Source organism: Lepidochelys kempii, chromosome 4, assembly GCF_965140285.1.
Source record: "Lepidochelys kempii isolate rLepKem1 chromosome 4, rLepKem1.hap1, whole genome shotgun sequence".
Classification (NCBI taxonomy): Eukaryota; Metazoa; Chordata; order Testudines; family Cheloniidae; genus Lepidochelys; species Lepidochelys kempii.
In genome coordinates, this window is record NC_136383.1 from 1746329 (window position 1) to 1769052 (window position 22724).

Genomic DNA, 22724 nt, shown 5'->3' on the forward strand with positions numbered 1-22724 from the left:
TCTGAATGTAGCAAAAAGCCTTTTAATAACAGAGAGAAACAATGTGGCATTATGTTGGGGAAACACCACCAACAGGATTCATAACACAACCCATGAGCAAAAAACCCACCCCAAGCAAATTGGGGCATGTCCTTTCCCTTTGGTTCTTGAGTCCAGCAACCCAAAAATCACGCAAAGTCCAACGACCCAAAAGTCTCTATCCCTGGTCAGGGAAGCCCCAGAATTTGAAAGTTTATCTGCAGAGTTTTACCTCCCAACCTGGGTGGAGATTGGGGGAGGGGGGCAGTTAAGGGGCACCTTACGTGGTCCAAAGCTGATGGCCCCACCTCTCCATGGGGCTCCACTCTGCCAGCCGCCCCATGAGCTGCTCTAGGCATCCGACAAACCGCTCTGCTCACCGTCCTGCAAACTGCTCCACCATATATCTTCAGGCTCCCCCACTACTTAACACAACACTCAGTGATTTCAGCTCTTAGTAAGTTTAGCTCTTTTGTGATTTCAGTTTGTAGTAGGGGAACCTCAGTGCTGGTGCACCATTAGCCCAAAGTGAATTCAGCTCAGCAGCCTGTAACTAGACTCCTAATAGAATCAAAATCAGCTCTGATAGTCCACAGTGGAGAGAGGAGAAAGTGCAATTAGCATGTAAGGCCCTCCCCAGGGGGCCCATACCACCAAGTATTAATACCTGTCCCTAGCCTCTCTCAATTCACAGAGTTTTGGAACCCATGTCCCTTGCTTAGCGAGTGCTACTTAGTTGATGTAAGACCCCTCTCCATCATAACAAAAGGTCAAGTGCAGTTCCACTGTCCTTGATTCCCATAATCAGGGTAATAACAATTTATTCTTCCTGCCCCAATAACAGAGACACTGGGGATCCCACAGCAGCCAAAGTGACCATTTGGGCAGCTATGGCCTCATTCTAGGCGGGGTGGGTGTGCCTATACAAATAAGATCGGCCCCTGAAGTTCTTTTCCACAACCTGCCACACCTCACCACCAGATGTCAGGGTGGAGCTCATCCTGTCTCGGCTTACATGTTTATCATTTAGCTAGTAATAGAGGTACACAAGAAAGAATCTGTGGAAGGGCCTTCTCTCACTGTGACAGTCTGAGGCCCTGTTCTTAGGCCAAGGCCTTTGGCTAAGCAGCAGAGGCAGCCATAAACTGGGAAGTGAACAGCCATAAACTGGGAAGCTAGTCAATATGGGGCTGTTAGGAAGGTGATCCGATCTATCACCTCCAGAGAAAGGGAAGAACCTAGAAGATGTAAAAGGAAATTTAGGTTGATAGTTTTCTGACTGGTAAGAACTCACTTATCGATAGACACAGCTGGGAAACCCTTATGTCTTTATAGATGTCGTTGTAAAATCCGCACTTCTGTATCGTTTTCTCATTATAGTTCCCACTTTGCTATTGTTTGTCTGTATAATCTCTGTCTGGTTCTGTGATTGTTTCTGTCTACTGTATAATTAATTTTGTTGGGTGTAAACTAATTAAGGTGGTGGGATATAATTGGTTACCTAATCATGTTACAGTATGTTCGGATTGGTTAGTTAAATTTCAGCAGAATGACTGGTTAAGGTATAGCTAAGAAGATTACTATATAAATTAGGGGCAAACAGGAAATAAGTTGGGATTCGAAAATAAGGAAAAAGGAACTTGGATTTAAGCTTGCTGGAAGTTCACCCCAATAAACATTGAATTGTTTGCACCTTTGGACTTCGGGTATTGTTGCTCTCTGTTCATGCGAGAAGGACCAGGGAAATGGAAGAGTGAAGGAATAAGCTCTCTAACATCTTGCCCCATTCCAGTAGCACAAACCATGGTTCATGGTTCCTTATGCCATGGGATAGCCCAAAGCAGCCTGAGAGCACCACTGAATTTGCGCCGCAAAATCCAATGTATCCTGTGGCCTGCCACATGTCTCTGGAACTCCATTGTTAAACCTGGACAGTCTATGAAATGGTACGTTTAATCTAGCTCTCACTATGTTTCCATTTGAGTTTTAGTAGCAACTGAATTTGCAGTTATTGTGCTAGCAAAACTCTGCTTGAACTCAATTTGCCTAAGTAAGGACTACAGGGTCAAGCCCAAGAAATTTACCTAGTGAAGCATTAGCACATGGCCATGGAAATTACTGAGGATACAAGAACAATGTATCTATAAGTAAAGAGTGTAGTGATAAAATACATGGGAGGGCAGCTGTAGGTACTGGGTATTAAAGCACTGTGCTCGAATGCTTTTAAATCCAGGGTTTAGATATCAATCTCAAACTGGCCTCTGAGGCTGGGAAAGGAGACTTTAGCATTTACAGCATATTTTCTGTGCTGTCAGATTACTATGGATTGCTTTGGCTGCCTCTGATTGGCTAATTTGCAACCCAGCTGGCTGACAACCAACTGCAGTAGGAACTCTCTGCTATTCCTTAAAGGAAAAGTTTGCATTCCTGTTTGCAACTACAAGCTAATTAACGGAAGGCTTTTTTCCCCAGCCTTCATAGCATTTCAACACTCACTATTTCTGCCCTTTCACACATTCAATGTTTAGTTCTATTCAGTCCCAGCACAGCTGAACACAAACCCCTAAACCTACGGAAATTCCAAAAACAGACCAGAAAATTCCCACAACAGACAGAACACTTGGGCACTCTGCAGACAGGATCCAGCTGAGCCACATCCATTGGCAAGGCAGGAACAACTCCAGAGGAGATCTCTGTCCTCCCATCACCATGCCAGAGGGAGTAACAAGCTGCACGTAGGAGTTTGCAGAAGTGGCATGTACTGTGCCTCTCTCCAGGTATTCAGCTGTTACCAATTTTCTATAAAAGTCTAGGGCAAGAGGGTGCATTGCTAAAACTCACCCCTAAATCAGATTATTTTTGCTAATATATTTCCTTCTTCCCCCAAATTGTTTCCGTAGTAACATTACAGCCATCTCTGCTTAATCATCCAAGTGAAAGATTCCTTATGGAGCTCTCTTCAGACTCCCCACAGAAAAGGTTTCTCTACAGGAGAGGCTGAGCCAGGCCAATGGGACTTCAAGGTCACAGGAGGTTCGTGGCCATGCCAGGAACTGACCGCAGATCATTACAGCACTCAGCCCTGTGCCTTAACCACCAGAGTACCCTTGTGGTTAGAGAGCAGATTAAAGCCAGTTATAAACTGCTAATTTACTATGGCAGGAACCCAGCCAAAGGGGCATTACCACTGAATGCAGGAAACCAAAACCAAAGGTAAGTCCTCAGCAAGGGCACTAGAGATGCCCATTAGCAATGCGCCAATGGTGGGGCAGACACCTTTCACAGCAGCAGAGACCAGATGCTAAGGACCATATGGTCAAAAGTAGCTACTGATTTTAGGGGCCTCCAGTTTTTGGTGACCAGCTGAGCTGTCTTGGCCTGCACATATAGCTCCAGCGGATGCCCACTGGGGCTCCAGGCACATTCGGTGTTTCAGTCTGGGTGTCCCAGAACTTTAGCAGCCAGGCTCACTAAGTGTTGGCCTGTGTACTTAGTGCACCGATGGTAATAAGAGGTCAGCACCCCCAGCTACCACGAGGGTTAATGGCTGGGGGCTTTGAATGGGGAGGGCTGCCACAGAAGGGTTTGCATTTGCATTTTACCCCATTGCTGGAGTTTGTTATTTTCCTTAAGCTTGTCATCATTTCCAGGAGGCCCAACTGGCTCCTTCCTCTGCAGGGCTAGATGGTGCCTGTCGGCACAGCCATGGGTGCGACGGGGAGGAGCCCTGGGAGCCCTTGTGACTGACCCACAATTTTCTCCGGCTTCATCCGAGCTCAGAAGGAGTCACAGATTCCAAGGGCAGAAGGACCATTGTGATCATCTAGTGTGACCCCTGTGCGACACAGGCCGGAGACCTCACCGGCCTCCCTCCCAGAACTGGTGGTGGGGATCTTCTGATGGCTATTCCACTTGCACAGGGACCCCTCGACGCTGAGTCAGCCACACGGGCCTGTCCATTGCGGGGACAGTGCCAAGGATCCCTTGCTGCAGTTCGCCCACCCAGGAGAGTTTGGGAAGTGGTACTCGTGCCCTGTGCAGGGGACGCCGAGGCATGGCTGAGTGCAGCGTGCCAACAATTACAGGCATGCACATGCACAAACTTGGGTGCAGAAGTGCCCTGAAAAGCCTTCCAGCTCTTTGCTGAGATGTGAGGGCGGGAAAGCTAGGAAGGACACGCTGAGAAACAAAACACATTTACCAGCGTCTGTGGTGGAGCTGCGGGTGAGTCATACCTGCCAGCCCCTCCCTTCTGCCTGCTATGAACGTTTTGTCCCCGCAGGGAGACAAGTGTGCGGTAATTAGCCGTCAGAACCACGGCCAGGGGAGCTGGGTACGTCCACAGCCGCTCTCTGAAGAGCTGCACCACTACCGAGAAGCCAGGCGCAGAGAGGGAAGCCAAGTATCCGCCGCCGCTGCTCTCGCCAGGCTTCGGGGGAGCTACAGAACCGGGGGGTTGAAGGAGAGCGGGCGAGAGCGCCCGAAACGCGCAGCTGCGTCCGGGGCTGTGACCAGCCGGCCAGGCGACAGGGCGCTGCAGGGTTCCCGCTGCCTGCTTGTCACACGCGCACGCAGGCTCGTGGTCCGGGCAACCGCCGGCGCGCCGGGCGCTGGCTTGCTGAGAACGCTCCGGTCCCTTCCAGCTCCAGGTGAGTGCAAACTTTGCCCTGGGGAGCTGGAGGGGGGGGGGACTCGGGGGTGCCACGGACGCTGCTGCAGCGAGAGGGCCGCAGAGGGGTGTGGGCATGAGGCACTACCCTGCCAGGGCCCGGGGGAAGCAAGTGCCCCGTGCAGGAAGAGGCGCGGAACAGCACCAGGCGTTGCCGCCCTTTGCAATGTGGAAAGGTAGGGAGTTGGCTCTGCTGGCTGTTGGTGCATTCAGATTATTATTTCTTCTGCTTTCACCAGATATTTTGCTCTAAGCACGGAGCTGCTGGAGATGAATTAGATGCTGCACGTTCCTATGTTACATGATCACTGAGTAAGATGGTTTATGTAGTCAGCGGCGGATTCTGTCACCTTGTGTACAGTGAGTGGTACCGTATTGTGTGTCTCACACCCCCCCCCCCACTGATTTCAGAACCAATGGTAACGGGGGTCCACAGGAACCCGGGCAAAAGCACGGTGCGCCCCGCCAAGAGTAAAGGTGGCAGAACCGAGCCGCGGAGCAGGACACGTGCTGCAGCCGAGAAAGGGATGCACATGCTGGGGGAAGGGTGTTCAGCTTTGCACGGTCGCCTTTTGGCTGCCGGTGGCAGGAAAAAGGGGGTATCTAAAAATAGCCACGTAAACACCCAGTCACGGGAGAGCCCACTGGCAGCGCCGCGGCGGTGTCCGAAGCGCCGCCGTGCGGGTTCGCCGGTCAGTGCTCCTGAGGCCACGCTCCCCGGGAGACCCCCGGCTCAGCAGCTGCGGCCGCCGGGCAGGCACCGCGCGGAGCGCTCGAAGGAGCCGGCGGCGGGGCGGGGGGGACAGGCCCTGCTTGGCGGGAGCCGGCGCAGAACGAGCCCTTGGCGTGGCCGCGGCGTGCGGCGTCCGAGCCCAGAGCCCGCTCCCCGCGGCGGGACGGGCAGGAGCCCGCGCACCCGGGGCGAGAACTTGCCGCTCGCGGGCGCCTCTGGCACTCAGACGCTGAGGCCCCGAGCCCCAAAGAAACGGGGGCACCTGGCTCCCGCTGAAATCCTGCGCCCCTGCTGCGAGGTGCCTCGGAAGCCCTGGGCCCGGCTCCAGCGCCCCAGCCCTTTCTGCTGCTTGGGCGCTCGGGACCAGACCATGGCCTGCCCCATCTCCGCCAGCGGGGATTCAGCTGCCCGTGGAGCCAGGGCCGATCAGCCCAACGGGGCTCCGAGGGCTGGGCTTGGGACGACTCCGACTGTATGTGACCAGCGCGTGTTTGCGGGACGCAGCCTACAGCTTGCGGCCCCTTTCGGGAGGAAAGATGCGCTGTGGGGACGGGGGGGCGGGGGGGAGCAGTGGGTTTGGCCCTGACTCTGCTCGTGGTGAAGCCGGGGGAGTTTCAGCACCGACACCCATGGGGCGAGGCCAGCACTGAATGCTCTGGGGAAGCTCACGCCTCAGGGGCTACTTTTCAGCAGTGAGGAGCACCTACCCCCAAGCGAGGTCCCTGGGCCCGCACCTCTGGCCCCAGGCCCCGAGAGGAACACTCAGGGCTGGCCACAGGACTCTGCAAACCTGTGGAAGGGCGGAGCGCTCTGCCCACGTTGCTCTAAACTGTGGTTCCAAACAGGGGTGGCAGGTTTGTAGAAATGTTGGTGGTGCCCAGAACCCGCCCCCGCCCAAACTCCGCCCCCCCACCTGCCCAAGGCTCTGGGAGGGAGTTTGGGTGGGGGAGGAGGTCTGGGATGCAGGCCCTAGGCTGGGGCAGGGGATTGGGGTGCAGGCTCTGGGAGGGGGTGTGGAGGGAGGGGGTGCAGGGGTGAGGGCTGTGGGGTATGGGGTATGGGAGGGGCTCAGGGCAAGAGTAGGGGTGTAGGGGGGGTGAGGGCTCTGTCTGGGGCTGGGAATGAGGAGTTTGGGTGTGGGAGGGGCTCAGGGTGAGAGTAGGAGTGTGGGGGGTGAGGGCTCTGTCTGGGGCTCCTGTGTTTGGGGAGTTAGAGAGGCTCAGGGCTGAGGCAGAGGGTTAGGGTGTGGGGGGTGAGGGCTCTGGCTGGGGCTGGAGATGAGGAGTTTGTGCTGTTGGAGGGGGCTCAGGGCTAGGGCAGAGGGTTAGGGTGTGGGGGAATGAGGGCTCGGGCTGGGGGGTTTGGGGTGTTAGAGCGGCTCAGGGCTGGGGCAGAGGCTTAGAGTGCAGGGGGATGCGGGCTCTGGCTGGGAATGGGGATAAGGTGTTTGGGGTGTTAGAGAGGCTCAGGGCTAGGGTAGAGGGTGGGGGGGTGAAAGCTCTGGCTGGGGGTGTGGGCTCTGGGGTGGGGCAGGGCTGGGGATGAGTTTGGGGTGCAGGCAGGCTGCTCTGGGACAGGGACCAGAGAGGAGGATTCCCCCCAGCCCTTTCCCTGCCAGCAGTAGCGAGCTCTGGGGGAGGACCTCCCCTTTCCCGGCCCCCCAGCAGCCCACTCACCCCCACCACTGTCACTGCATGTGCTCCTAGGGGCCCTCTCAGGGCCAGGAATCTCCCTCGCCTCCCCCAGGGTGGGTGCCGGGGGGTGCTGCGTGCGCCTCCTCCCCTGCCCTTGCCCCTGACTGTAGCCTCACTGGGGGCGAGGGATGGGGCTGCCCCTTGCCCAGCCTGGGGCAGGAGCGGTGACTGCGGGCGAGGGGGGCCCTGTGCTGGTGGAGGGTCGCGCCGGAAAAGGGAAGGGTCTGAGGGGGAAGGGCAGGCTCAGAGTCAGTCTGCCCTGGCAGGGGAGTTGGGGGCACTAGGACCCCGGGGCAGCAGTTGCTGCAGGGAGGCAGCGTGGAGCTGCAGGGAAGAGGCAGAGGCAGGGACGCTCTGCTCCGGGGCCTGGGAGGCGCGCGGGGGGCAGCAAGAGGGGGCCGGGGGCGCGGCCCATGGGCTCTGACTATTGCCGGTGCTAAGGCACCGCGTGGAGATAGAACTCGCCGCCTCTGGTTCCAAAGAAATATCTCCAGGCTGCTCAGGCAGAGGACCCTGCCTGCAGCCCCGCACTGGGTGAGGAAGCCCTCTCCTGCAGGCAGGGTCCTCTGCCTGAGCAGCCGCTCGCCGCCTGGCTCTCTCCTGCTTTGCCTGGGGAGCCCAGCGCCTGCCACCCTGCTTCTCCACAGGGACGCAGTCGGGCTGCCCAGTTTGCCGCCAGTCGCAGCGCCGCCTTCGCTGAGCGACACCTGCCTAGAGGCCAGGGGGCTGCCGCGAGCGGGGGCAGCAAGGCTCCCCCCGGGTTAGGGGTCTGTTCGGGAGTGGGGCAGCGAGCCAGAAAAGGCTCCCGGGGAAGCCGGCACTGTGCGCAGCCCGCCCCGAGAGCAAGGCTTGGCAGCGCGCTGGGAAGAGCTGTTGTTAGCAGGTAGGTGATGCTCATTGGCTTTAATGCCCGGGGGGTGGGCCCCTGTGAGAGAGAAAGCATTGCACGGGGGCGTGGGGATAGGCTGGGCCCCTGTTCATTGCATTGCTCCTTTATTTTCACTTTTATTCCGTAGAAAGGGAAACGCTCTGACTTTTGTTCCAAGACTCTGATGATGAGCTTTTCGTTAAAAAGTGTGAACAGGTGGGAAGCGCTTTGTTTACACACCCGCTCCCCACCACTGGTCCCTACCATGCTTACTTGCTTTGCTCTAACGTGACTCGGACTCAGCTGTGACAAGCGGCGCTACCGCGAGGGAGGGGGGCGCTACTAGAGGACACCTCTGTTCTCTATGAAGTGGCCTTCCTTGCTCGTTTGGAGCAAAGGTGTGGCTGCAGCAGATTCACTGGGGCTTTGCAGAGGGTCAGTGTATCCGGCTTTTGTGTTTATTTGTATTTAAGGCTTGGAGGTGCTTTTTTTAAACCCTGAAATCGCATGGGACCTGGATTTCTCCTAGTGTTTCACTGTTTGGCTGATAGTGACTGTGAGAAGACCAGTCTGGAGTGGAAGGTTGTTCCAGTGTTTAAGGCATTACCCTGGGGCGCAGAAGACCATCTAGGTGCCCAGATTGGCCACAGTCATGTAGCTTCTCTGTACCTCAGTTTCTTCATCTGGACAATGGGGATAATGGCCCTGCCCCACCTCACAGGGGTGGTGTGAGGATTAACAAATTAAATACTGGGAGGTGCACAGCTAATACAGGATAAGAATCATACAAGTAGTCACCTAAGTGGCTCCACAGAAATATTTTCAAAGTCCATCCAACTACAAAGCTGTCTGGGTTTACATGAACCCAGCAGTGCTGCTCTGTAGGGCTGGGCTTATGCAAGCCCAAATGATTTTCTTCACAGTAATTTTTAAAACCCCTAACAGGTAGTAGCTGTTTAGCCATATGACAAATCACTCACCCCACGAGCACATTTCCAAATGCAGAAGCCGGCCATTTGCCCCCAGAGGCCCTAGATGAGCACACAAATGCTGCTCTGGGTCAGTATTGAGATGCACTGGCAGAGCCCCACCATGGCACCTGCTTGCGTTAGGGTGTGTTCTACCTGACTGGTCCTTCACTTTAATACCCCCGCTTGGAAATCTAGGGCTAGATCCTCAGCTGGTGTAAATCAACATCAGTCCAGTGAAATCATAGAATCATAGGACTGGAAGGGACCTCGAGAGGTCATCTAGTCCAGTCCCCTGCACTCAAGGCAGGACTAAGTATTATCTAGACCATCCCTGACAGGGGTTTGTCCAACATGCTCTTAAAAATCCCCAATGATGGAGATTCCACAACCTCCCATGGCACTTTGTTCCAGTGCTTAACCAGCCTGACAGGAAGTTTTTCCTAACGTCCAACATAAACCGCCCTTGTTTCTTCTTGTCCTATCCTCAGAGGTTAAGGAGAACATTTTTTCTCCCTCTTTCTTGGAACAACCTTTTATGTACTTGAAAATTGTTATCATGTCCCCACTCAGTCTTCTCTTCTCCAGACTAAACAAACCCAGTTTTTTCAATCTTCCTTCCTAGGTCATGTTTTCTAGACCTTTAATCATTTTTGTTGCTCTTCTCTGGAATTTCTCCAATTTGTCCACATCTTTCCTGGAATGTGGTGCCCAGAACTGGACACAATACTCCAGTGGAGGTCTAATCAGCATGGAGTAGAGCAGAAGAATTACTTCTCGTGTCTTGCTTACAACACTCCTGCTAATTCATCCCAGAATGATGTTTGCTTTTTTTGCAACAGTGTTACACTGTTGACTCATATTTAGCTTGTGATCCACTATAACCCCGAGATCCCTTTCTGCAGTACTCCTTCCTAGGCAGTCATTTCCCATTTTGTATGTGTTCCTTCCTAAGTGGAGTACTTTGCATTTGTCCTTATTGAATTTCATCCTGTTTACTTCAGAATTACTTTAAATCAGGGTGCCCTGCTGACTTACAGCAGCTGAGGATCTAGCCAAGATGGCGAGGGTGGTAAGTTCATTCAGGTCTGGGTGTAAACTTGCTGGCTTTGCAGCCGGAGTGTACATGACAAGACAGGTACGTGGTGCGCTGGGAAAGTGCCTCAGAACCCTTATTACTCCTGCATTACTGAGCAAAGTCTAAGGGCTTGTCTACCCTGGCAATTTACAGCGCAGCAACTTTCTGGCTCGGGGGGGGTGAAAAAACATCCCCCTGAGTGCAGCAAGTTTCAGCGCTGTAAAGCGCCAGGGTAGACAGTGCCCCAGCGCTGGGAGCTGCGCCCCTGCTGGAGGTGGGATTTTTTAGAGCTGCGCCACGACCACTGCTAACACCTGTCTCTCAGCACCTTCAGCTCCCCTGGACTTTACTGGGAGTTGTGGGGTCAGCCAATGCTGAGCGTCTCTCACCACGTGGCCATAGCAGAAGGACAAACAGGAACGTTTCACCTCTGTGAGAAATAGTTTTGCGTGTGCCAGTCTGTGCCCCATTGTGCCCCAACGTTACTGTAGCCATGGGAGAAGATCTTACTCATTTGTCACGCAGCCCTCTTGGATGCAAACAACTGGAGGGCCCAATCCTCAGCTGGTGTAAATCAGTGTAGTTCCATTGGATTCAATGGGTCTGATCCCCAGCTGGAGTAAACCGGTGTCACTCCATTGGAGTCCTTCGGCCAGCTCCTCAGCAGGTGGAGTTTCATGGTGTCAGCGGCCCCCCTCCCTTGAATTCTGACGTCAATGGAGCTATGCTGCTTGACACCCACGGAGGTCCCGGTCCTGTACAGGGACCTCAGCGCTTGTCCCCCCATGCTGGCAACACCGCCGGCCTTCCTGACTCACAAGCTAATGTTTCTGAGTGTTTAGGAGGCATCTGAAAATTCCACCTGGGCAAAATTTCTCAAAACAAAAAAAATTTGTTAAAATTTGGCCCTTTATCTCCCCCTTCCCCATCCCCTGCCCTGCTCAGGGAATTTTTCACAAAAACATTTTCCTCAAAAATTTTCCATTTTTGGGAGGGAGGCGGGGGGGCAGGGAAAGAAACTTTAGATGAGAAACTTTAAATGAAAATATTTAGCCTGTTGTTCTATTTACTGTTTCTTAATTTTCTTTTTTCAGTTTTGTTTTGTGGGGATTTTTAACACCAATTTTGATCTATCAATCTAGTCATATAGGAATGTTTTATCCCCAAATCAAAAAATTGTATTGACATTTAAAAAAACGTTTTGAACACTTTTTTCAGTTTTAAAAGCAAAAAATACTGTTTCAAGCAAATCTGCTGAAAATTCAGCAAACCAAACAATGAACTGTTATGCAAACAGTGGAATAATGTTTGCATTTGCCCAAATTTCTGCAAGATTTTAAATCATGATGATCTGTCCCATTGGAAATGGAAATGCAACCTTAGCACTTACAATGGCACTCACCCCAGAACTTACTCAGTGACACCTGGCCCGTACTGCTTCAGTCATTACAGAGTTACAGAAGAGTCGCTTTGTGCATGGTGACTGGAGTAACAATTCTTCTAGGCTCTGTAAACAAGGTATTTATTAGGCGGAGTTTAGGCTGATTACAGTGCAGCTGAGTGGCAAAGACTTGAGAGAGTTATTCAGCTCACGCTAATGAAGTGTCAATGAAATCTGTACTCTTCAGTGCACCAGTCCTGTTTCTGGCCCGTGTTACGGGGCGTCTCTAATCAAATACTCAGAGAGCTGGACAGCATTTTACTGGTGCAGTTTTAGCTCTCTTACTCTACACAGCCTTGCGAGGCACAAGTCGGTGCCATGGTGTAGTGTGACATTGTGGCTAGGGCACAGCCGCAGTCTGGGCAGTTGGCATAAGTGCACCCACCTTTGCTAGCTCTGATGGTGCTAAATCAGCACTGGAGCAATGGGGAGAATTTCGGGGAAGCCTCAGGTAGCCCCAGCCACTGTGGGCGGCACAGAACACACGTACACCAGGGAAATAGCTTACCCAACAGCAGAGACCAGGACATGAGCCATCTGAAAGCTTGTGCCTTTTGGGGCTCTATAGCCTATGTGTGCACTGCACACTAAGCACAGGTCTGGGGGACCCAGCCTTGGGGATGCAGAGTTTCCAAGCCCAAGCTTGAGCATCCACACTGCATTATAAACCTGGGTTTACCATTGCTGGACCCTGATCTCACAGCCCTGTTAACGCATCCACACTGCACTGCACAGCCCTCCAGATACAGGTCTGCAGCTAGACCAGCATCTATGCTGCAAAGTGACACGGCTTGGCCCTGAGTCACAGCAGGAGCTAGGCTCTGACCCCACCCTCCAGCAGAATCCTAAAACCCACATCCTGAGTGTCTGATTCTGTGCGGACAGAAGGGGGCATGGCCTCAAACCTGCGTCCAGGCCTGGGCTTAGTGTGCAGTGTAGACACACCCACTGAGCTTGAGGTTACCTCATGTTTCCAAAGTCTGGGGGAGAGCTATGAAAGCCTCAGATTGGGGCTAGTGAGGGAAAGGGAATCAGCAGCCTGAGGGCCACAGACTGTGAGGCCAGAGATAATGGATGGCAAACACTGAACAGCAGCCCCCCAGCTGCTCCTGAGCCTGAAGTCATTGCAGGAATATCCCTCCCTGTGGAAACTGCTTTGCCACTGAGCTACCTCCGACCCCAGTCACTCACTGGAGAGTGCTAGAAGAAAGGAAACAGCTGTAAAGTGGAACTGGGGAAACAAATATGCATGTGTTAAATTTCATATGCAAATTTGCACGCATAAAATTAACACATTGTAAAGAATGACAGTTTACTGAGTCCCGTCAGTGCGCCCAGGGCTCTCAGCCTATCACAGCTGGCCCCAGCCCCGCTGATCGAGCTTGCACCCCAAGCCAGACACTAGCGCTGCAGTTCAGTTCCGGCTCCAGATCTGAACACCGAGCAGGAGGGGAGGGTGCGTTCCAGGCCTGGGGTCTGGCAAGAGAGGAAGCCGAGGACAGAGGGAGGACATGAGAGTAAAGACAGGAGAGGGTGGGAGCTGGAGGAAAACACATCCCATATACTCATATCCCCCTCGAAACAGTACAGACAATAAAACAGGCCAGGCATTGCTCGGAGATGACACACACATAGGGCACTCCCGTCTAGCCCGCCCTGTGCGCCTGGCGGGGACTTGCCCAAGCAGATACTAGACAGCTTTTCTACATGGAAACCAGCCCTATCTCTGCAGTGGGCGGCTAGAGACCTGGCCTGGAGGAGGAACCAACATGACTCCGCTGTATGGCGAGGCACGACAGCTTTCCCTTGGGTGGTTTCCTCAGGGCCCATACCCCACAGAGTTGCAGAACAGCAGAGCGAGGGGTGAATTACAGGCAGACACAGTCAGAGATATCCGGTTTTGGAGCAGGTCTGAAGATGGGGCACAGAGACAGACGGACATTTCCAAACAGCGGGTGGCAGAGGAGAGAGGGATGCAAAGACCTGAGTCAGCCCCTGCTCTGCCCCAGACTCCCTGGGGCCCTATGCATGTCACTTACTCTCCCCTGTGTTCCAGCTCCCATCTGTGTGGTGAGGCTAACACTGTGGCCCTGCCCCATGGGGTGTTGGGAAGGCAAAAGCGCTGAGCAGCATGAGTGCTCAGACTGTATGGGACTGGGGCCTATATAGATATATATAGGTGCTTAGACAGGTGCTTGGCATCTAGGAGGGGACATGTTGCTCCCTGCTTCCCAGCCCACACAATGGAGATGGTGGAGATGCAGCGATTCCTCTAGACCAGGGGAATGCCCATGAAGACTTACATCAGCTTTGTAGCCATTGATACTGGGATTGTGAGGCCAAGTGTTTGCTTCTGGGCTGAGGCTCCAGCCCAGAGTGCCTGGGGCAATGATGGTAGGTGCAGGAGTCACTGGGGGCTGCTCCCTCACCAGGGGAGCCCACGCTGGCCTAGCATGGCTAGCATCAGCTTCTTTGGAGAGCCTGCCCCTTTCCCGAGCGAAGCCCCCTGTGAGCGCACGGGACATCACCTCCAGGTCGGGGCTGGAATTTGCTCTTCCCTACTCCTTCCAGTTCAGCCAGAAGCATCGGGGTTTGCAGCGTGCTCCCTTGCCGGATGGCAGGCAGGGAACTGGCCTTCGGCAAACTACACCAGCTACCAGTGAGACAATTCCAGGCATTGGGACGGACTCAGCCAGCCTGGCAAATCTAGTCCCTAGGTACTTGCAGGACCATTTATTTCCTTCTAGCTCCCCCAAGGCAGTTATGATCAGCCGGGTTATCCTTTGCTCGCCAGCCTAAATTTTAGCCTATGCTGGGCAGAGGCCTCCTTGGGCTCTGTTTGTTTAACCCTACCCATCAGCATCTGCTCAGCACCTGTGAAAATCAGGGTATTTTAATTAAGGTGCCTACAACCAGATTTAGGTTTCCAGTTTGGGGCCACTATCTTTTTGCACAAACCCCGCCTGTCAAAGCCGCAGCGAGTCTGTGTCTACACCACAGTCAGAAGGTGTGACTGCAGCACGTCTACACACACAGTACCTGAGCTACCGTTGAGCTAGGGCGAGCGGCTCAAGTACACACCCAAGTCCCGAATGGGGCTAGCCGGGCCACTGCCCTTGCTGCCACAGCTTCACTGCTACGGTCACTTTGAGCGAGCTAGATCCAAGCTGGCTCGGGTACGTCTACACGTGCTGCCTCCCCACTGCTGGGTAGGCAAACCCACTTTGTCTCTTGACTGTGTGCTCTGTTGGAGTCACTCAGCTTTCTATGCAGAGTACTCCACATTGCTGACCAGGCAGGAGGACACTGGCCTTCCTGTGGCTGAGTGCTGGAGGACGCAGGTGAAGGTTTGTCCCTTAGGATAGCATTCTACTCATTTTGTTTGTGTGGGTCACTAGTGACCAAATGAGGGTGTGGCAGTAATTAAGTTTGCACAAGCAATGATGTTCTATTACTTTCAAGAGGTGAGCGAGTTGGTCATTCGTTTGTTTCGTAACGAGAAATCAGCTGGTCCCACCCACTTCACACCCCAGTACATCCCAGAGCCATGGGTGTGGTTACTGTCCTGCAGCATTCTCGGACACAAGAAAAAAGCTCTGTGTTTGAGCAACCAATGAGTCATGTGATGTTGGGCACAGTCCTATTTATGACCACTTTCCATATTGCCAAACAGTGATTTCACTAGCAAATGCCGCCTTCTGCAGAAGTGGCTTGAACAGGAGTTTCCAGACAGGGTGTTGGCAGCACAAAGCTCAAAGGGCTTTGAGACAGAGAGTAACATTTCAAAAGCCCCTCTGTGACTTATGAGCATTTGCCCCATTTTCAGAAATGACTTTGGCAGTTAGGAGTCAAAGTCCCATCGGCTTTCAATAAGACCTCGGCACTTTAGAGTCTATGACTGTCGGCCTCGAAAGTGCCACCCTGGTTTGTGGGCCTGGGGGGTTGTACCAAGTCCTGCTGGGACATGAAAACACAGCTGCTACAGGGGGCTCCTGAGAGATTCCTAGCAATCGCTGGTGACAAAGCAGGATATAAGGTTTGATTCTGACGTCAGAATCTGCTGCCTTTTCACAGCAAGTTCAAGCCAGATCTTAGTTGTGTTTTGGAGCAGGGAAGTAGCAATGGGGAGGGTGGAATTTCCACCTCCACAAGTTCACCTGTGCCTGGAGACCATTTGCCCTCAGCTGTCCATGGCACTAACCCAGGCTATCTCCAATGAGATGCCAGGGAGACCTTTCTAGAAACATGTGGCTCTAGCCCTCTCCACCCCCCATTAAAACCTTAGCCATGCCCATCTTTCAGAAACTTAACCTTTAAATTCCCTGGTCACTATTGCAGGTGGTTCTTTCCCATTTCCCAGCACTCAGAGTCCTTGGGAATAAGGAACCATGCACACCTTTTATTTGGGAAAAACACAATCACTATATATTTACCTGCAATAAAACGGGCAAAACCCAAGCTGTCCAATTCTGGTCATCCGTGGATGTGGAAATGTGGAGAAACTGGAAAGGATCCAGAGGTGAGCAACAGAGATGATCAAAGAAATGCAGTGAAAGCCATATGCACAAAGGCTGAAGGAACTGGGTATGTTTAGTTTGGACAAGAGGAGATTAAGGGGGAGATATGAAAGCTGTCTTCAGATACTTGAAAGGCTGCCTTAAAAAAGATGGAGAAAAGTTGTTCTCTCTTGCCACAGAGAACAGGGCAAATGGCAATGGGTTCAACCTACCCCACAGCAGATTTAGATTAAATCTCAGGAAAAACTTCCTAACGGTCAGACCAGTAGGACAATGGAACAGACGCCTAGGGAGGTTGTGGAAGCTTCTTCACTGGAGGTTTTCTATAGAAGGCTGGACAGAGCCACCTGTCTTGGATGGTTTAGACACAACAAATGCTGCATCGTGGCGGGGGTTAGACTAACCCGGGCGGTCCCTTCTAACCCTGTGGTTCTATGATCAGGAGTATGGCGCACCCCACAGTCCCAGTTATTAAGTGTCCTGCTTTTTGAGGGCCCACAGCTCTATTTACATCCACCTAAAAGCTCACTTGCAGATCCCATTAGGCCCAGTGCTGATCAAGTGGGCGCTAGGAAGCGGCTCCTCAGCTGGGCTGCTCTGGCCCAGCAACATCCACCCCACCAGGCCCCCTGCTGGTCTGTGGCTGTCTCAGGCGGTTCAGCTGCTGCGGCTCTTCCCCTGGCGCTCAGGGCGGGCATGATGTTCAGCTCTAGCTCCGTCGCCATTGCGCAGGCCCCACAACATTCATTTCTGCCACCAGGAAGCCCTCTGCAGTAAAGACAGTGCTATGGAGGGTTCCGAGTCCCCAGCTACAAAACCCAGAGCCAGGCAGGACTCCTGGTCAAACCACTTCCCTTTCCAGCACAGCCCCTCTCTTCCCTTCGGAAGCGGGCATTCCCAACCTGTCAAACCGCACACAACCTGTCAGCTCAGGGTGATCCACTTACGACTGGGCGTATCTTGCACAATTCAAACGCCTTTTCATAACCAGCCACGTTAGCACACTGCTGTCATTCCTAGAAACAGAACACAAACAGATTCCAGACAACGCAACACAACCCACCATGCGTAAGCCAAACTGCAACCCATGTAAGGGAAGCCTGCCACAGCTTGTTCCTTCCCTGTTCTCCTACAGGAGGAGCAGAATAGTGGGAGCTTCTTTCCCATTTCAGCACTCTAGCTCTGGGGCTCACATTGGTAACTGCACGTTTTTCTGACTTGACTGTTCCCTTCCTTTTTTCTTTCTGTCTAGCCTGGCTATTACACTGAGCCCCTGAACCATCACTCCAACATCAGGCTACAATGCGGCTTCTAGATAGGATCCAGCTATAGCCGCAGAGCCGGACTGAACCAGAGTAGAAACCAGGGTAGCTGGACATTATGGTTGATTGGACATTTGGGGACATAAGAACATATGAATGGCCATACTGGTTCAGACCAAAGGTCCACCCAGCCCAGTATCCTGTCCTCTGACAGTGGCCAATGCCAGGGGCCCCAGAGGGAGTGAACCTAACAGGTAATGATCAAGTGATCTCTTTCCTGCCATCCATCTCCACCCTCTGACAAACAGAGGCTAGGGACACCATTCCTTACCCATCCTGCTAATAGCCATTTATGGACTTAACCTCCATGAATTTATCTAGTTCTCTTTTAATCCCTGTTATAGTCCTAGCCGTCACAACCTCCTCAGGCAAGGAGTTCCACAGGTTGATTGTGTGCTGTGTGAAGAAGAACTTCCTTTTATTTGTTTTAAACCTGCTACCCATTAATTTCATTTCGTGGCCCCTAGTTCTTATATTATGGGAACAAGTAAAAAACTTTTCCTTATTCACTTTCTCCACACCACTCATGGTTTTATAGACCTCAGTCATATCCCCCCTTAGTCTCCTCTTTTCCAAGCTGAAAAGTCCTGGCCTCTTTAATCTCTCCTCATATGGGACCCGTTCCAAACCCCTAATCATTTTAGTTGCCCTTTTCTGAACCTTTTCTAATGCCAGTATATCTTTTTTGAGACGAGGAGACCACATCTGTACGCAATATTCAAGATGTGGGTGTACCATGGATTTATATAAGGGCAATAAGATATTCTCCGTCTTATTCTCTATCCCTTTTTTAATGATTCCTAACATCCTGTTTGCTATTTCGACTGCCGCCGCACACTGCGTGGAAGTCTTCAGACAACTATCCACGATGACTCCAAGATCTCTTTCCTTATTAGTTATAACTAAATTAGCCCCCATTATAGTCTATCTATTGTTGGGGTTATTTTTTCCAATGTGCATTACTTTACATTTATCCACATTAAATTTCATTTGCCATTTTGTTGCCCAATCACTTAGTTTTGTGAGAGCTTTTTGAAGTTCACAGTCTGCTTTGGTCTTAACTATCTTGAGCAGTTTAGTATCATCTGCAAACTTTGCCACCTGTTTACCCCTTCGTCCAATGCCCTGGATGACAGCTGGGCCAGGGTAAGGCCCAAGGGAAGACATGGCTTTTGAGGAGGGAATGTGAAGGCAGGTGTGGTTGTATAGGCCAGGGGCTTAGTGGGGGATGTCCCAGGCACAGGGGCAGCATAAGACTCTAAAAGCTATTCCATTTGTAAAGAGCTCTGACTCCTTTACTGCAGTTCTCTGTGGTGACTTGGAGAACAATACTAATGTGTCACACAACTCTGCCGGCACTGCGTGGGGTGACAGCACATTGCCGGGTCACATTTCCACAGCCCTGTGCCTCAGGTGGTCTTTGCATCCTCGGCCTGTGCAACAGCTTGTAGATTGATGCACAAATTAGGTTTTTGCCCCTCTGTTGAGTGGTAATAGAGGTCAGCGCTTTGCAGGTCACCTGCCCAGTGACCCAGGGACATCCCAATGCAAACTGACTTTCTGAAAAGAAAAGTCAAAACATTTCATTTCAGAACTGCTGAAACAAACTGTTTCAACCTTTCCAAGGGAAAAAACATTCAACAAAAACAATTTGCTGAATTCACAAATTGTTTTGGGCGACCCGAATCTGCATTTGTGTGTGCGTGTGCAAACAAAGGTTTTGCATGAAATATTTCCCCCAACTCTGCATACTAGAAATGCACTAGGGCCTACAAACAGAATGGTAACCTGGAAGAACACAGGAATGCTTTTGGAGCTGCTAAGGTTAGAGTTTATGCAGCTACGTCTTCTTGGTGTCTAAGAGCTAGCAAACAAACATTTGTTTTGCAGTCCTCCAACAGAGTATGAACCTGTGTCACAACCATGTGAAATAGTGTGAACTGCTCAGCCTGAGGGTGAGAAGTGTGTCAGGATACTACAGAAATCCCCTAGCAACGAAACTGAAGATGGGCACGGGAAACTCCAGCTTAGCACACACAAGAAATATTCCCACAATCCGTAGTTCAAAACTTGTGACAGGGTCGTTAGTGCCTTGGAAGTTTGCTGGGTAACGTTTCCCCAAGGTGATCTCAGGTGTGGAAAATCTTGCACTTCATTTGATGCTTTCCTGGAGGACTGCATTCCTTGTCTACGTTGGGCTCTTTGGGAATGGATATGCATCCCCCTGAGAGCCCAATGGGAGCTGCCAGTAGAACCATAAAGCACTTGGAGATGGGTATTTGTGGGGTGACTAAGAACAAACCATGGGGCCCTGGGCTGCGTGGGGAGATGCACTGCTTTGACCGACGGTAGAATCTGCCCCAGCCTTCTCATGCGTTGAAGTGGCGTAGGAGAACATGACACTTAACAGACTAAAAACTAAATACTGGAGCGTCCCTGTGCTAAGGGGCTTGCAAGTTGAGGATCTGCATCTGCAAAGACTGAAGCATGTGAATAATTGAGTTGAATGGAGCTTTACTTGTGCGAGTAAAGTTCCTCATATTCTTAAATCTTTGCAGGACAGGACTGTATGTTGGCCATACACCGTTACCAGTGCTAATAAACAAGGGGTGGGGGAAGGGACTGGGAAGGGAGCAGGACTTCACCAAGTAAAGACCAGGAGGTGCTGGGCCCGGCATGCGCAGTGACCAAAATCAGGACTGGGACATGCTGAGGTGGACCTTCAAGAGAAGTAATGGAGTGGGGGCACAAGGGGACAGTTCTCAACATCCCAGCCGTGCTTCAAGCATGGCTGGTTAGTGAATCCTTTTGTGCCTACACTTTCTACTCAAGAAAATGGGCTAAGCCTCCATCCTCGATGTGCTCCTTCCTGCTCTCGTGTGCCCCTTTACAACCTCTCTGTGCTGCCCCCGCCTTCACCATCTCTCCAGCCCCCCACCCCAAAATCTCACACTGCCACCCCTCGAAAATCCAGCCAGCATGAACTCACCCACCCATGGAGGTGCCTCCCCTTGCCCCCAGCTCCAGTAGGGAGACCAGCTGGCCTGTGGTTATAAGGATAGTCCTGATGTTTGGGGCTTTGCCTTTTATAGGCACCTGTTACCCACATCCCCGTCCTGATTTTTCACATTTGCTCTATGGTCACCCTCAGCTCTAGTCACACACACATACGCCAGCTCCTGCAAGGGACTCATACACAGGCTTCAGACAAACTGCCTCACATCTGTAGCCGCTCCCCTCCCCCCGTCCTGTCCCGCTCACCCCTCCAAACAGCGACAGAGCCCCCTTCCCTGTTTGCTCTCTTCTGTTCCTTCCTCGTGCACTCCCAGAGTTTGGAGAGGCTCCCCTGACACCGAGGGAGCAAAACCTGTCCTGCCATTATCATGGGTGGGAATTTTTCACATAACTTATTTTTTGTTGGAAAAATGCCATTTTGTTAAAACCCAAATGTCTCCTGGGAAAGGGGCAGGTTTGACACATTTCCACTTTCAAAAAAAGTTGGGGGGGAAAAATCACAATTGTCAAAAATGTCCCGTTTTGACATTTTCAAAATGAAAAATCCCATTTTCAGTTCAAAGTGACTTTGGTTAAACTTTTAGTTAATTTATAGTTAAAAAAAAACAAAACAGGTTCTCAGAGAAAGGTCAAAATCAAAATGAACAGGAGTACATTTCAATTGACCCAATCGGAAACAAAAGGCAGATTATTCAGTTCATGAAAATTTTTGACATTTTGACTTTTCTGTCAATTTTGGGACAGAAATTTCTTTTGAACTCTGCACAGTTCTCCTGAGAAGGGAAACCATTTCCTACACTGCTCTAATCATGGCCGATAGGTCACGCTTCAATGCAGTGGTTCTATAAGGTGTCTGGCCGTGCAGGGAAGCCCTTCTGTTGCTGATACGCCCAAGGAAAAAAGCGTTCCACAAAAAAACCTTTCAGACATTCTTTCAACATCAGGGAGAAGCAATAAAAAAGCACAATGCTTTTTTTTTTCCTTAGCAGTTACCCTTAATGCACTAATTTGTTACCAGGGCTTGCAGGGCACTACAGGATTCAGAGGGTTAGCTCTCCTAGTGCGATAACTAGCAGCCTCTCCTTCCAGAGCCATGCACATTCCTGTAACATCCCCAACGAGCGATGCCAACGCCTCAAGTTGTGAATAGGAATCAGCCCTGCAGGAGGCTGCTGGAACTGTAAACATGGCAAAATAGCTTTGCCCAGCAGAGCACAGAATCAGCATGGAAAGAGGTGTTATTTTCTGCTCTACCGGGCTGTTACAGCTCAAGCAGATAGATACGCATTGATGTGAACTAGCTAACGCTCTCCCCAGATTTCCACTGTCCCAAATTCCAATTATGCCTTTCTGCTAATCTTTGGCTGAGCAGTTGCAATCACACAAGCCCAATATTCTGTCCCCTCTACCATCTGGTGAAGGGTCTGTGCCAGCTCCCAGCGGACGGAAGGACTGCTTTTGCTCACGGGGAAGCAGCTCCTGGTGTTACCAGTGAAGGGGCTCTGCTCAAACCCAAGTGGGAACAGAAGATACAGTGATATGGAGCCTCTGAATGGTTTGCAAGTAGCAGACTGAGTATTGCCCTGGGTGCAGACTGCCACGCATTACCTAGCCTGCTGGTCCTGTGCATCAGGAGGGTGGTTACTCTATTCAGGGGTCTTTGGTGGCTGGTTCTCCCCTCCCTACGATAAAGGGGTTTGCTGGGGGGAATCCCAACGAGCCAGCGCACTAAATCTCACTCTTTCAGATTAGCCTGGTTTGGGACAGCCCCCAGCATGAGACTGCCCTTGCTTTGGGCAGTGTCGCACTCACAACGCATGCAGGCCCCACCAGGCCCAGAGACCACACGCTGCGGCCGCTCTGCCTGCTGATCAGAGCTGGCTGCGGCAGTACGGCCTGGAGCTGTGTGTCAAGGGCTGAGCAGAGCACCAGCCGCACAGGGCAGGAGGGGACGCAGCTCCACCGCCTGCTCTGGGCTCAGGCAAGAACCCCCTTCCCCCGGGTCTCTCTCCTCAGCCCCTCGCCCAGCGCCCCGTGTGCAGAGGAAATGGCCACTGAGCAGCTGATGGGCCCCACGGAGGAGCAGCTGGAGATCCTGGAGTATAACTTCAGCAAGGTCAACAAGCACCCGGACCCCACCACCCTGTGCCTCATCGCCGCCGAGGCGGGGCTGTCCGAGGAGGAGACCCTGGTGAGTGAGCAACACAGGCCCCCGGGCCCAAAGCCCTGCTCCTCGGCCCAGAAACCCACTCCCCCCCGACAGCCGCGACCCACTCCTCAACCCACCCCATAACTCCACTCCTCGCCCCATAGCCCTACAGCCCCGACCCACTCCTCAACCCACCCCATAACTCCACCTCACCCAATAACACTGCAGCCCTGACCCACTCCTCAACCCACC

The 22724-nt window shown here is 52.2% G+C and overlaps 1 protein-coding gene across 5 annotated transcripts in view; it reads left to right on the forward strand.

Moving 5' to 3' along the window:
• The first annotated feature begins 4385 nt into the window (after window positions 1–4385).
• HOPX (HOP homeobox) overlaps window positions 4386–22724 on the forward strand; it is a 31389-nt gene continuing 13050 nt past the window's right edge. The window contains exons 1-2 of one of the 5 annotated variants that reach the window (XM_073340002.1): window positions 4386–4667; window positions 22340–22514. In XM_073340002.1, the coding sequence (XP_073196103.1) occupies window positions 22371–22514 (144 nt within the window). In that variant the 5' untranslated portion in view covers window positions 4386–4667; window positions 22340–22370. Of the gene's footprint in view, window positions 4668–4968; window positions 5048–5338; window positions 5380–7711; window positions 7998–8139; window positions 8199–22339; window positions 22515–22724 lie in introns of those variants that run through there. The other 4 variants (XM_073340000.2, XM_073339999.2, XM_073340001.1 and 1 more) reach the window with 4 other exon arrangements.